Below are 16,787 nucleotides of genomic sequence, written 5' to 3'. Positions count from 1 at the left end.
TATAAATAATTCTCTTATCAAATGGAATGTTAAGTGCAAATAGTTCTAAAACAGACTTAAGATAGCATCTGAATTATCATCTTTTCCTGCATATTGTATACTATTCAATGAATGAACATTGATCTCTTTGCTCTTTATCTTGATTACTATGATATTTTGATAAAACAAATAATTATGATATATATAGTTAAATGTCGATTAAATTTTCTTATGAAATACTAATATATGCAAAAGAATACAAAAATAAACTTAATAGCACCTACATAACAGCATCTACATAAACCAATTTATCTACAAAAAGTCATTTAAACATTAAGAATCATTAAGTAAATTTTTCAATATTTATATGATTTGAGCAGTAAAAGTCATACAATCCTATTGTTTCAATACACTTGTATATAAAACAACATTGCTAAGACACGATCGGTTCGCGTGAATGGTTAACAGATCCCTCAGATGTTGTGCACAAAATATGCGCAAGAATTCCAAGTGCACCGCCCAGAACAAAGCGAACAAAGTTGTTGCCGGCTAGAGGCCCCAGAACGTAAAGTCCTTTTGTTGCCTTGATTACCTCGTACGTGAAATCATCAATTTCGATCGGATTTGATTTACTGTCAATCGGTTTGTCCGCAAGTTTACCCAATCCTACACCATTATGTTCCAAGTAGGATAAATCTGGTTTATATCCTAAAATGAAATTATTCAATACACATATTACATCTTGCGAACTTCACAATTCTTTCATTCGTAAATATTATATCTTATATGTCAATAGTTTTTTAAATAAAAGTTCTACTAAAACATAGAAAAAATGATCTTTTTATTTATTTCCTCCCCAAAACTTTTCTTGCTGTGTCTACTATGATTTTTTCTATTGATAATTTCCCCATTTCATATTTTATTTAAAAAATTTATTGATTTACACTTATATAATAATTATAATTATTTATAAAAACAACAATATAAGTAATTTAGCATTTTAATGTTTCAATTTTTAATTTTTTAAGATTATTTCAAGATTATTTATATTATATTATATAATAAATATATTATTTCAAGATATACTATTATATTATTATTCAATATATATTAATATTAATTATAATATACAAGAAAAATATTATTTTTACTTAAGAAAAATAATGACACTATATGAAAATTCCGAAAAAAATGATCTTGAAAAGAAAATTTTCTTTACATCATGTACATTTTTAGAAATCAATTCAAATTGTATTTAAAATATTGTTAGAAATAAAGAAATAATTAAGTTTCTATTGAGATATTTTATATATACTTACCGATAAGTATAGCCGCAATAGATACTTCGAACGTGTGCAGCTGACCGTCTGGAGCGGAAAAGGTAACTGTCCTTCTCGTATTCATGTTTTCGTCCTTCTCATCGAGTCTGACGAGCGTGTATCCCGGCAGTGATTTATACAGAGGATAATTTGTACCCCCATCAGCCATCATCTCGTATACCTTGTGATATTCCGGATATATAGAATTCGGCAGCCATTGCAATCGATCGTAACTAGTAGTTATCTTCTCGACGGTTTCCTTGCTCCATTCGTTCGATGAATTGCGGAACGCGTGCAACACGGATACCCCTCGAAAACGTGCGGCCATAATCGCATCGGCTGCACTCAGACCAGCTCCAACTACTAACACCGGTTGCATCTGCTCATCGGTCGAATCTACGATTAGCAATTTCTCAAATGAGACAACAAATCGAAAATTATATAATTCACGAATAAATAAGTCGATTGAATGATCGCGAAAAAGAAGATCTATCTTGTGATTACATACCACGTTCATTGACCAAACGTCCTAATCGCGTTTCAAGATCATTGAGATCATGCGTCACCCAGTCGGGATACGTATTTTCCCCCGGAATACCTAAGTGATTAGACAAGTCGGTCGTACCGGTCGCAAGAACTGCTCTTTTGCACCGATATCGAAATCGCTTCCCATTTTTGTTTTCGTATCCATCCACGATCCAATTGTATCCTCCTTCACTCTCGGGTGAGTCTGACTCCGATCTTACTGAAGTAACTGTAGTCCCGCTAGAACACGAATCGCTTTCGTAAAATTTCGCGTCGTCATGTCACAATAACAAATCATCCTCCTTTAAATACGTACCATCGAAAGTATTGAGTCAAGCCTTTTCTGCGCACGTAGTCCTTGTAATAAGCAGCTACAGTGCCTACGGAAATCCGACTAGACGCTTTGCAAACGCTTAACTTTTCCGGTCGCGTATACATATCTCTCGCCGCGGTTAAAACCGACTCTTGTAATTGTTCCGCCTCGATAAGTTTCTCCCAATGCCTCAGATCCAGATCGGGGAGAGACATCCATCGACTCAGACTGAGAGTCAGCACATTAGGATCCATAGTCTAAAGATAATCGTGTTAAAGAAACTTGATAAACATTTGCTAAGAATAAAGCTACAAATATATATATTTAGTCTTACTCTATCTTTCTTATCTATCAAGAATTATTTAGATTTTACTTCGCATAGAAAGAAATCTATATCTATTAGAGAAATTATACAACAACGAAGAAATGTCATATTCGAAATGGCACGTACTTGCCAGGAGCCACCGGGTTGACCCTTGCCAAGAACAACGTGATCCACGATTCTATGCTCGGGATACTCGTCGGCGGACCGCCAATCAAGGAGCGAGGCCACATCAAGGCCAGCGTCGACGCATGGATGCTGCAGATGGTCCATGAGAAGGGCCAACGGTCGACCACCGCCCCTGCCCTCGATGCCGGCTGACAGACATTCGAGTTTGCAACGCGTACTGCGCGCCAGACTTCCTCCCTGTGTTCTGCCGACACCAGACTTGCCGCATTGATGTCGATTGTTGGCGACCGCATCATCCGAACGCGCATCGCGGTCTTCGCTACCGGTATTTGCCATGCAGAACCGCAATCGCGCCGTCAGCATATCGTCACCAGGATGAGGTTCGCCAGTATAATAAGGCCAATTGCCCGCGAGCATGTACGATAGGCATATTCCACTGGGTCCGTTTCCTGAAGATCGAAGAAGATTGTGTAAAATCGTATAATGTTTTCAAAAAGCCTGACAAATATATTATAAGTCAATTTCTATTTTAGAGAAATCTCTTTTTTATTTATTTGCCTTGAGTTTTTACGTGTTCACACGTTATTTTAACGCTTAATCTTAGAGTAGAGGATTCTAATAAATATTAATTTCAAACATTGTTGACAGAGAAAAAATTTCTCAACTTGGCAACCTAAAATTTGCATATAATGTACGTATATAAAATATAATGTATAAGAGAAATTTTTAAAATGCTGGAAAAAATTAAGAGCGATTTTAAAATATAAAGATAAATATATTTTACATTTCTTTTATTCAATCTATCAAGATATTAGAGATAATATTCTGAAAGATATATTATTATTCCATTATTATTTTTGTATCCTTTTTATTAGTTAGTTATTAAATCATCTATTGTATCACGAAATAAAGTTCGAAAACATTTCGTATATTTACCTATGATAACAACATCTTTATAAATGACATCATTATCGTCGATTTTAAATCCGTTCTGCATTTTTTCCTTTTTTTCGCGTTTCTGATGTAAACAGTCTTACTGCGATTCACACTCGTTGATCTATTCGAGTGCTGTAAAAAGAATTAAAAAATGATTATTTTACTACAAACACGGTTGCATATCTCATATATGGCATTTTAATAGCACCATCAGCACAAGATTGCAGAGTAATAAGATAGTCAAGGCTATTTTTCTTGATTCCGAGACTAATCTATAATTGCGACATTTTCAAGATATCATATTTGTAACTAACAAGAGGTTTATCGTTACGCAATGTTATTTTTTCCACGCAATATTTCATAATTTGACACAAAAATAAAAATAAAAATATATGATGATAAACTAATGAACATATGATATATTTTAATGATATAATGATTAATAAGTAATAAATGATTAAGTAATGATTTTTAATAACTCTAACAAATTTGTAATAAAACAATAAATAAAATATACAAATAAAATGTACAACGCAATATAAAAAAATATTTGTAACAATCCCTTCATAATTTCATAAGTAATATAAATTATGAATCCGTAAATCATAATCAAATCTTTTTTCGATTACTAATATATGAATTATATTACATACATTTTCAATTAGATATTAATAATTGAAAAAAAGAGACAAACTATGTATATTATGAGATATTTTGTACATTAATCTATTGTACTACGTAAAAAAAGCCAATAAACTGAAAGAGATGCCTCTCTTATTTTTTAATAACGTTGCGGTTTATAAATATAATATCGTCATAATCAATGATAATCAGGAATATCCGCTACAATTAATGTGAAAACATCGTTGTGTCATAATGAGGAATTTTATGAATCATAATTTATAAATCGAACATATCGATCGGAAGTGCGAGATCTCGAAGATAAACGATGATTAAGCGATAAAATAAAACCTATTATATTGTAATCTTCGTTCTCGTAAGCGACCTTCGCTGGCAGCGTGTTTTCTATTCCTCTTATTTACTCAATATAATTATCATTAATTAACATAATTATGGTATAAATCGGTAAATCTTCTTGCCCATCGAGCATTAAAAACATTCTAGTTACTCGATAAAGAGCTTTTCAAAAAGAAAGAATATAAAAAAAGATACGCCAAAAAATAAACTAAAAAAATTAAGAAATAAAAATAAAAATGTGTAGGGAGATATAAAAATATAATAATTATAATAAATATAATCTACTGAAAAAGTAAAGAATAAATATAACAATAGAATAGAAATTAAATTTTTATTCGTTCACATTTGCAAATGATTCACGAAATTTCATGAAACTGTTGAAAACAGCGTAGTTAGGATGCATATTCATTATGTATACACGATTAAGATCCATTTATGTGCGTAACTTGTTCCCGTCATTACCCGTCTCTTCTACTTGACATAATCTACTCCGCAAATAAACTAAGGGAACGTCTCGTTAATTTGTACCGTGTACTACCATGATCCACTTTTATTATGACGCTTATGGGTTAAGAATAGAGCATCATCGCGTATTCATGAAGATCGTCAGCCGAGACAAGAATTGACAGTGGTCCAACATAGATATTTAAGATTATTAAAGATTATTTAAGATTCTGTATCCGTAAGATTATCACATTGTTGAACAAATTTCTAGGCAATAAGCCTAAAACGGTTAGAATATATATTTTTACGGAATGAAAAATTTTTTAGAGACGATTGCAAAAAATGTTGAATGAAAGTAAAATTGCGTATGCATGTATAACGGAAATGAAAAATATGCAGCACAAAACATCGTTTATTTTCATTTATCAGATCCACGCGTATGTTCCATTAAGTATACACGCGTGTATCCATAAGTATTTACGGAGAAATCTTATCGTGAAAAATCAAAGATGCAATTATTGCATACGACATCGATCGATATAGTTGACACTAGTGTGAAAGATTTTCTTGGTTGACAATGAGCCATTATTCGCAGCGCGTACAAATATTTGCGATCGATATTTACATACTCATATCACCGAAGTAGAAGTGATACTTTACTATTCGTTGCATTTTGCGCGAACCTGGAGATCAATGACCATCGACAATATAATTCACATATCTTCGTAAAAATATCACATAAAAAATACTATTATCGAAAAACAATTATTAAATTTAAAAAATTATTATCGTTATCGAATTGTTATCTATAACGAAGGGCAATATCCTATCGATACTTATCTCGATGTGAACATTAATAGCATTATCTTACTCAAATCAGATTTGCGGGAATTCCGTTTTCAGATCATTCACAAATATTTAGAATTTAATATCTGCAATATATATCAAAGTACTTGATATTTTTATTACTGTTATCATTATGGAATAGTTGCCTCACTAAATTAAATAATAAAGTTATCAGTATATGACGCAATAAAGTGAGGGTATAAATTTGTTTTAATAGACACATTTTTCGCAATTTTTTCTCGTTTGTAATTTTAATTTATTACTTAAATATCGCAAGCGTGGGTTGAAAAAATATGAAATGGAACAAAAAGGAACTTCAAAGTCCGTTAAAAAAAGTCCGTTGTGAAATATGTAAGGATGCTATGTATTATATTAACGATCGCGGACTAACAATAAGTCGATAAGTTACATATCTGAATGCCTCTTTTTGCGAGGTATGTATAAGTACAAAGTAATGTCTTCGCATTGAAGTCAACTGGTCATATATATTGCTCGATATATATAGTGTATATCTAGTTTACGTGCATATTGTTATATTTATAAAGAATCTACATGAATCTCTATAAAATCGTTAAGATTTTAATTATATGTTGTATATCCAATGTTGTATAAAATAAAAATTATATAAAAATTTATATATTGTAAATATATTATAAATTATTATATAAAAATTAAACATTGTATTATAAAAATTAAATATTTTATATTATAAATATTTGATTATATCTTATATCTAATAAAAGTTATGAAAACTAAACTATATAAATATTAATGCGGAATTAATTATAAAAAACGGGAACTTTTTTATAGAATTTTTTTATAGAACGAAAAACAGAATTTAGTCATATTTGATATTTAATATTTTATTTATATTTTTAATTTTGTGACCTCATATATCTAAATATGTCAAAAGCTGTATAAATATTGGAATATGTGAGTGCTATCTTAAAGAGGCGTGATATTTGATATTATAAACAAGATACACGCAAACACGAAGCTAAACTCGAAAATCGTTAAATTTATCACGGCTAGTATTATATAATACATACAATTGTACGATTTTGTGATGCAAAATGCAAGTGTCTTCACGACGTCGTAAACAGGTGCGTTTATAGATACATATATTTATACTATGTAGTCCAATAAGATTCTAACGTCGATGCTTCACATAGCATCTTCTATTCTTAATCGAAGATTATTATTCATAGTAGAAGGTTGATTCTCTTTCTTTCTCTCTCTCTCTTTCTCTCTCAAAACGCTTGAATGGAATTTGGTTAAGACACAAACAAGATGTTCAACTGATTAATCAATGAGTCATCAATTTTAAATCAATTTTACGAGATGGCTTGATGTTTTGTGTACTTGATGTTTGTATATAAAATACTAAATATTACCATATTTCTACGTTTCGCGATAACTACAAGATTTACATTAACCCTGCGAGAAACAGTAATCAAGACGAGTGAGAAAGACTAACATATTAGAGATTAAGTATTCTCATACGATAAGTTTACAGAAAATTAAATTTTTCCTTACAGATAACCACGCATACACAAGTTAGAAATAAGAATATGTTTTTCTCTAAAGCTACATATCTTTATCTCTAAAGTAATATATCACGCAGCGTATACCGGTCTGTTGTACCATCTTTTTCCTTCTGATTCTATCGGACTCTCTTTCTTCTTTCTTTTTCTTATTTTTTTCGCATAAGCCTTGAATTCCAAAGAAAGCAAATAAAAGAATACGTCCAAGTCCAGTGGTTTTAACTTGGGTAAGTCAGTCACGAAGTATATTTTGCAGTTCCAACTTTTGACCACCATCTTCAGAATGATAATCTTGGAACTGCCGTCAACTCGAATCAACATGACAGAATTTTTTTCGTCTTTTTTTGATGACTTTCGTAATTTTATATAACATATTAAGAAGTTATTATGTTATATCTAGAAAAGACAATCTCCTTTTTTAAATCGTCATAAAATGATCCGAGGACACTTTTAAGATCCTTTTCTAAAATTTAGAAAATTATATTCCAATTGTCTATTTATCAATATTTATTTTGTAAACAATTACAAAATTAGATTATCTATATTATATTTAAGATATATGACAATTTATTAATATATTGTTCAATAAGATATTCATTTTGCTTATGAAACATGTACGTTGCACGACAAGTTATCAATTATGATTAAAGTTATTAGTCTTAAATTAAATTGATTAATTTTGCAAAATTGAGATATTATGTGTTTTTCTTTAGCTCTAATAAGAAACATTAATGATAAATACTGAGCGGTACTAATCTAACTCTATTTTAAAAATTTTATGTTGATAAACATTTCTGTGAAATAGCTGTTATACAAAATTGACGTTCTTCGAAATTATAAAAGAGATCTTAATATAAGCGTAATTTGATTAATTTTACTTTTGTTATCTTGTTGCGAGATATAAGCTACTCGGATATCATACTAGGAAAAAAAGATAAATAAAGTTTACAACTGTCTCTAAATATGAAGTTAGTTTGAGATACAATCATTTATTTTATATCATAGCCTCTTAGATAATTTTTAGATATATAAAAAATTTTGTGCAAAACAGATTAAAATTCTTCTTTGATTTTCAATCAACAAGTTGTTATTCAATTTATTTGGAATTCAAATGTATATGTAAACGAAAACAATATAAATCGATGAAAAATATTTGTTTGCGATTGCCGATATTTATTTCATCCTGCAAGTAAATTAATGAGTGCCATTAACTTTACTAATAATAAATAAATTATAGTCAACATTCTTAATTTTTGAATGCAACGATTAAATGTATTTAGGTTATTAATATGTGCTAATATTAATTACTTGCTATATACTTAAATAAAATAAATGATATGTTAATCATCACAAAAAAATATATCGATGATAAGTGAAAATATATAAGCATTTTTAGAATAATATGAACGTATTGCACGATACATTCTGAAAAATCTAGATATGTCGATTTCTGTAAAATGCATGTTGTAAATAAATATTAATTCGTAATATCTTTAGTGAATCGTCAGGTGGACAAAATTCACTAAAAATGATCTATGTGAAAAACGTCATCTCTTTTTTGCCACATCAATGATCTCAGCGTTTAACCCGTGTTATGATAGGTCAACTTACACAAATTCGCTCGCGGTATTAATCATGATGTTATATAGTTATTACGTTCATTAATCCAATATAAACGTGACTCCAACGCCTATGACAACTACGCCATTCTTGTACGTAATTTTAATTATTATATTTTAATTTAATATTATAATTTTAATTATAATATTCGCCATCCGCGTTTAAATATTAGCCAGCGAACAATCACACTGATCAATAATCTCCATATTAATTTCTTTTTTTTGCAAATTAGATAAGTGAAATAAGGAAATCTGGTGAACAAATTTTCTTTTTTTGCAAATTATCAATTAAAAAATATGATAATGTCGATATATTTAATTAAAATTATAATATCTCTTTTTAATAATTGTATATCTGTATATATTGACATTATCATATTTTTTAATTGATAATTTGCAAAAAAAGAAAGAAAGAAAATTTGTTCACTACATTTCCTTATTTCATTTATCTAATACTATCTTCATATGAATTCATTTTTTTACGAGTTCCTTGATATCTTTTATTTCACGTATCACTGTTTTATGGATCTTTTTCTCTGCACACGACAAAAAAGTTATCGAATCTTTCTTTGCGCATATAAATTCCATAAAAATGTCATCTCAAATTACGGTCAATGGCAAAAGTAAGTAATACTTCGCGGAATTTTACGCAGCATATGTAGTTATACTTTTGTTGTAGAGATCGATAGTTATGTAACGCACGATAGTTATGTTTGGTACATCCGTCTTTTACAACGTATACAAAATGTATTATTATGTCGCTGTAATTTCGTAACATGAATCAGCAGAATTCATAAAATATTCGTATCTCGCCATATTGTAAATAGATTATTCAAATTCATGCTTCAATCGCAAAGATGTAGATTGAAAACTTCATTACATTATGTATTTATTTCTTTTTTGTTTATTTTTCACTTATCAATTTAAGATTTAGAAAATTTTATTGTTCTCGGACTAAATAATAAAATAATAATTATTAAGAATTTATTTGCATATTTATTTTATTTTATCGATGTCAAATATAATATTCTATATTAATATGATATTATATCATATATTAAAAAGATACTTTTTATCATATCATATATTTAAAAGATATTTTTTATCATATTATAAATTTAAAAGATATTTTTTTACATAAAATTAGTCATGACTTTTTTTTATTCCAGACAATATCTTGCTCTTATTAAACAATGACTTATATATTCTATCATTCGATTGTAATTAATAAATATTTCAAAATACTTGAAATTGCACGATTTATCACGAAAGTAAATTAAAACTAAGATGAGAAGTTACAATTAATTTGATAATTTTATTGCGTAACAAGTCCGATAAATCTCGAGTTTAAGATTAATTCTTTTTTGCAAGTCACCGTTTGTTCTCACATCTAAGAATGTATTACTCATTACTGTGCAACTATAACTACACTTTCGTAAAGACTAGTGAAATGTAAATCTTGTTTGAGTTCTGATAAACAAATATATAAAACAATATATAAAACAAATTATATAAAAATATATAAAAAAAAGAAATTATATAAAATATATAAAACAAATTATATAAATCATATTCAAAGTATTTACAATGTTAATTTTTTGACGAAAATTTCTTACCCGAACATTTTTTGAGTATTTACGTCTTTTGAATATTCGTCAATATCAATGAATTAAAATACACGCGCAATTAAATTATACTATCCAGATAAATTTATACCAGTCGGTCGTTGGCTTTATAATGAAACTAAGATAATGAGATCAAAATGAGATCAAAATGAAATTACGATTATATACAATTTTGCAATTTTTAGAAATTAAAAAAAATACGTCATGACGTATATGGTTATGACAGATAACGCGTTTTATTTTTATCGATATGTGAAATATTAGCTTAAGATATATGTATAATATCAAATTTGTTATCAATATCACTATAATATTTGAGTACTGATATTATTAAAATATTGATAATTATAAAATCGAATTTTCAATTTCGTATTTAATGTTAATATTAATATCTCGCCAATTTAAATATACAATCGATTTAATTATAATGATTAATTGTAATGTTAATTATCATTCTAGCCAGATTAAGCGCATCCATTCTGACTTTTTCATTTTAAAAAAGTTCTCAGGTGGATAATTTATGAATTACATGTCATCGTATGCTTCATTCGATGCATCGACAATTGCGTCACCTATATACTATATCGAAAAGAATGCATGTGATAAAAATTATGCTGTGAGAGCGGGATTTTTCTGTCTGAAAGAAATTTTTTAACGATAATTCAATCTCTAGTATCCACCTAACAGTATCCATCAATCGGATTGCATATAATTGTAATAATGTTTACGCAATACGACATAAGTAAACAGATGACAAATTGGAGCGGCATTTTCTACCATTACGATATTAATCCCAAAGAGCAAAAGTAAACTTATAACGTATATGCGCAACTGTTTAAATGGGATCTATGAAAAAAGAAATTTTTAATTGAATAAAATTTTAATTCTGAGGTAATTTTTCAAATTATTCAATAAAAATATATAAAATATAAAAATATATAAAAAGAAGAATTTTAAATTTATATATTTACTCATAAATATAAAATTAGAATTTAATAAATTTTCAAATTTAAAAACCAGATTTTCTCTGTCATGTTTCCTAAGATAAATTATATAAATTCGAAAAGTTTCTTCAATATCCAATACAATTTGCGTCACGCGAATCGCAAAGATCTTAAAAAGTTTCGCGACGTATGCGCAACACGTTTTTCCTATTTCCCTTTTATTTTCCAACCGTCAATCATACTGTCACTTTGTACCTTCTTCGATATTCAGACGGATATAATTGCGGATCGATAAAAAAAATAAATTACTACTCGACAAGGTCGTTTTCATATGGGAACGTCGAAAGAATCCCACGCATAAAAGCCCTTTAAAAATGGCAGAAAAGAATGAAAAAGGATTTTGGAGAGAGATATATATGATTATCGCACCTGTTCCTTTCGAGAAGGACGTTTCGTCTTATCCGTTCTATTCGCCGTTTTTCCTGCTGCTCGTCGACACTGTAACCGATTATCGAAGAAGGCACAACTTTGTCGATCAACGAAGATTCCTGAAGCGCAAAACGAAGCTGCTCTTCACCCGGCGACGGTCGGCGTCGTACTAAAGCGTGCGCGCCACGCGCGATCGCTTTTTCCGCGGAAGCGTATCCGAAGGCCGCGCGATGAATGGCGATTTCACGAGGTAGTTCAGCCGCGAGATATTAATCCTATCATGACGGCACGACCGTCATGGTACGATGCGTTTGCGGCACAACTTTCCTATAATTAGTAATTTCTGCATTCTAGAATCAATCAAAAGGAAATACAGAGATACGATAAAGAAAAAGAGATGATCATACTTTATAGAAGTTATTATAAAGATGTAAATATATTAATTTATAATGATTAATATATATGTTATATATGTTATATGTATTATACATATAACATATATAAATTATATAATTGTTCTTCAATAAACTTAGCGAATTACTTGACAAATAATTATAAATGAAAAATATCTACACGTAAGCATAGATGTATTATCTATTCCGTAATTAATTTTTATCTAAGTTATTAATGATAACGCGACATTTAGAAAGTAACACGTCATTAATATATAGTACTAAATAGTAAAAAAATATTTTTTTTTTCGTTGAGATGTGAAAGAAATATCAAGAGTTGTATTCATCTTGATTACGGTTCATTATTTCTAATTGATGCCGACTAAGCAATTTTGATGATACGTAAGTAAAAAAGAAATTATTGCGATGTATTTCTCTAGACACAATCACATTTCTGCCGAGTTATAATGTTACATTGCGACTATCTTTTTTTGCATAACATTTATACGTATTGGTTGTTTCTTATCGATTTAAGCTAGCCATATACGACATCGATAAAAAGATAGCCGAGACAAACGGTGTTAAAAGTTAAATAGCATCATCCTTACACAGCGCCCCATTTTTTTCTGTAACCTAGAAGAAAAGTTGCACTTCAGTATAACTTTGATTTTCAATATTGAATTTCTCTGTAATTAAATTTGTGAATTAATTATTATCTTATTAAAACGAATCAAAAATAATTAATGAAATTGCGATAATTATTTACATTCCTAAATATTTTTTTAATCAAAGTTAGTTTCTGAATATCAAAAGTATACTTATATAATATGAAATTATATTGATAAAAATATACATAATGTCAAATCATATTGTTATACTGATATAATAATTAAAACGTAAAAGAGATATATGAAAGATAAGAGCTTGCGATTCTTTTTTTCGCAACAAAAAAATATTCTTTTATATCATAAACCTTTAGTAAACATCTTAAAGTAAACTTTTATAGTTAATTTTATAAGTAAATTTTTTACAATTAATATAAATTAAATTTAATTGTAATATAATTATGTTAATGAATTACAATTTTATTCTATAACAGAAAAAATAGGTGACATATGCATAAACAAAATTTGTTACATATATATATATATATATATATATATATAATTTTATATAAAATAAGATTTATATGATAAGATTTATATGATATTATTATAATACTTTTTATATGATAAAAATAAATAAAAGTAAATAAAAACTGTGAATTGAAATTATATAAAAATATATATAAATATATATTAATATAAGTTTCAGAAAGATTAATAAAATAACTTTCTTCGGATGTAAATCAAGCAAATATATTAAGATATTTTCATTCCATCATGCTTTCAAGTATATTCGATCACACAAAGTTATTAAATTAGCACAATGTTTAAGTATATCTTCTATTAACGAACAAATTAACCAAATTATGGGATTAAAAAAAGATGCCTGAAAAAGAGAGAAAAAAAGTACATCGTCACTGTGGTCATTATTACAGTTACAGCAAACATATTATTCTAACTAATAACATAAATGGAAATATAATTTGAAGTGCTAGTCAAATCAATTTGTAGTGCTAGTTTTGTTTATGAAACAAGTTTTCAATATAGCATTTTTTAATTATCGAACATTTCAATCATAAAATTACTACCATGATTCCATGATGATTCTTATGTTACGTGATAAATATGATATGGCATTAAAACATCGATTTTTGTTTATGAACAACGCCGATAAACCTGAACAATTTAAACAACATCAAGCCAAATTAAATCGAAATAATTTACGTAAAATCTGTAATAACTTGATAACTTTTATCGTAGAAATTTAATAATCACTGATCGCGAAAATATCTAAAAAAAAAAATTTAATTTATTAATTTTTCCTTCTTACACGAGCTATAAATAAAAAATAAAACCGAATATTTTTTCGTGCGTAATTTCTAACAACCATTATTTAGTTGCTAATTTAATCAATCAATTTATTAAATCAAACAGATTTTTTTCTTGTAATATGTACTTGTATTAACTTGAATCTTATTCTGTGCTCTCTAATTACGTAATAAGATATATTTAATTTTATATATGTATAAATAATGCTTATGAATGCAAAGTCGTTTTTGCTGTCGTAATGAATTATTTCCAGATAATATGAAAAATGATGTAACATAACTAAAACTGTCATATGGAAGAGCCGTTTATATTCCGAAATTAGAACAACTGCACATATATACATATATACATATTCAACGCGCGCGCAGTAAAATATTCAATTACTATCTAGCAGATATATATCTTGATTCGCTATTCCTGATTCTGATGTGCTTAAATTAAATTTCTTTTAAATGTGTTACAGACACTTCTTATTTATAATTTATTGCAAATAATAATGAGCGGAAATTTTACAATAACTGATTGTTAAAATAATATTCAATATCAAGTAGCAAAAACTAAAAATACAATTTATATAATACATAGTTCAGTTAAAAGCATGATGAGATCAATCCTATCGAATTTCTCATGGAATCGAATTATATGAGGAATCGGGTTACCTTAGCTTAAAGAAAAAAAGAAAAAAACTCATTCGCTTAATATTCTATTTCCCCTCCTCTTAAAAAAACGCGCGAATACATATTACTCAATATAAAATTTATAATTACAGAGCAAAAAACATCACAAGATTAATTAATACTACAAGGTTTATGATTTTATTGTATTGTCCATTTGTGCTTTCTTTTATAATTTGTATATATAACAATTTTTTATTTTTCTTTACATGATCACTTCTATGAGTTAGTTCTGCTAATAAGCTACTAGTTAATAATATCAATTTTACTAATTATTAATTATTAATTATGCAAGTTATATCGTAGCATTTGACCTACCGACTAGTGAAACAATACCATATACTTAACGATATATTAAAAGATTTATTATAAAACATAATTACCTGATCTATCCAGCATGTCGCGTCATTGCGTCTAATCCGGATTGCAGACTCTGATCCGATACGTCGCGCGGGGATTCCGTTGGACATTCGTGCCGCAAACATCTTCGATGCGATTGCCAGATTGAGGGAGGTATTCGCATATCATGATGATAAAGAACCGTGAATCACTCGCGAGACGAGGGTCGCAATATTCACCTGGTGAACGCGCGTGGTCGCGATTACCCGCACGCGGTAGCGGCAGCGGCGGTCAAGGTAAGATCAAAGTAATCTCTCTTTCTCTCTGAATCCTCTCGCGAGATCATACGACGAACCTTGTTTTCGCTCTCGGGGAGAGAATGTACAACGAGAGCGTTTAAATTCCGAGACCGTCGTCGCCGACACACCTCGCCCCGGCCATCGATTTTCCGCTGCGGATTTTACGCGCGTCTCACCCCCAATGTGTAAATACATACTACCGAATGCGGCTTGAATATAGCCGCAAGCGCCGCATCGCCGCACGTCATCAGTTGGGTCTCCGCGCGCCCAGCCACATCTATCGGTGGAATTTGCTACTTCTTGCTCAAATCTGTTTTACCCATCTAACCTAATTCACGTGGGTAAAACAGAATTTTCACGATCTCGCAGATTCGCACAGTATACGACAATTTATATTCCTCGAGTTGTCTTCTGAATTCGATCGAGTGTTTTTCTCTTACGCTTGTTCGAGAAAAGTTGTTGGAATAGTATTGTCTTGATAAATTGATTATATACTCATTTGGAATATGCGAAATGTCATTGATATTCGATCAATTTTATGGAAAGAGTAAACATGTATATCAACTTGGTGCATAAATATTTGGACTAAGATATGCAAGTTTATATTTATACACGAGTGTTTTTATACGAGTTTTCATATTTATTCAACTAGGTAAGAAGATTAATCTTGATTTCATGTTTTTCTCAAAATAAACATTCGAGCCAGCGATATTTCGATTAATGGTCCGGCGCGTATCTTTGTTGTATATAATTTATATCCGGAAGCTTTTCTACGAGAGTACAATTGACGATCCATGTATCGGAACTATCCGACTTGACAAAAATATTTTCCGGCATTCCGATGTCTCGACAAACCGGATTTAAAGGGACGCTTTGAAATTTTACCTGATCCCTTCATTGCTCATCCGGTGTCTAACGTAGAACGCAGACGGCACTGGAACGCAGGTGCATCCCCGTTGTATCTATACAGGTAGAATATTTTCGAAGATCACCTCTGGCGAACAAGCATAAAGAAGTAACACCTGCCGCGCAGTACAGTCTGCGAAGTCTACGGATGCTAATTATTTATATATCTTGGAAAAGATTTCTAAAGAAAAGATATAAGCTTTGACAAGACGAATTGATTTGAAAAATTGAAATTTTAAATTCTTGTAATTTTCTGTAATTTTCATCTTGATTTTTACTTCAATAACTTAT

The 16,787-nt window shown here is 29.4% G+C and overlaps 1 protein-coding gene across 4 annotated transcripts; it reads right to left on the bottom strand.

The window, feature by feature from the left end:
- Positions 1-220: 220 nt before the first annotated feature.
- On the bottom strand, positions 221-15,774 carry LOC105253740 (oxidative stress-induced growth inhibitor 2). Of its 4 annotated transcripts, none has more exons than XM_011261973.3 (7): positions 15,336-15,774; positions 3,524-3,655; positions 2,588-3,036; positions 2,140-2,393; positions 1,807-2,063; positions 1,299-1,694; positions 221-687 (listed from the first exon to the last, which is right to left on the bottom strand). In XM_011261973.3, the coding sequence occupies exons 2-7, from the start codon at positions 3,582-3,584 to the stop codon at positions 413-415; spliced, it is 1,692 nt and encodes a 563-aa protein (XP_011260275.1). In that variant the 5' UTR covers positions 3,585-3,655; positions 15,336-15,774; the 3' UTR covers positions 221-412. The 4 variants fall into 4 exon arrangements, with proteins under 4 accessions (XP_011260275.1, XP_011260277.1, XP_011260274.1 ...); XM_011261972.3 differs by lacking the exon at positions 15,336-15,774 and adding an exon at positions 11,953-12,153 and having other exon boundaries at positions 222-687; XM_011261975.3 differs by lacking the exon at positions 3,524-3,655.
- Between the last annotated feature and the right edge of the window lie 1,013 nt (positions 15,775-16,787).

Source organism: Camponotus floridanus, unplaced genomic scaffold (assembly GCF_003227725.1).
Source record: "Camponotus floridanus strain SB8 unplaced genomic scaffold, Cflo_v7.5 scaffold145, whole genome shotgun sequence".
Classification (NCBI taxonomy): domain Eukaryota; kingdom Metazoa; phylum Arthropoda; class Insecta; order Hymenoptera; family Formicidae; genus Camponotus; species Camponotus floridanus.
Note: the sequence above shows the minus strand (reverse complement) of the source record. Positions and strands in the feature narration are given on the sequence as shown.

Bases quoted from the DNA above. Each gene is read 5' to 3' on its own strand.
- LOC105253740 (XM_011261973.3), bottom strand. From the start codon at position 3,584: ATGCAGAACGGATTTAAAATCGACGATAATGATGTCATTTATAAAGAT. The intron at 3,037-3,523 runs GTAAATATACGA...TTCGATCTTCAG, and splicing joins TAAAGATGTTGTTATCATAG to GAAACGGACCCAGTGGAATA. The intron at 1,695-1,806 runs GTATGTAATCAC...TGCTAATCGTAG, and splicing joins ACGTTTGGTCAATGAACGTG to ATTCGACCGATGAGCAGATG.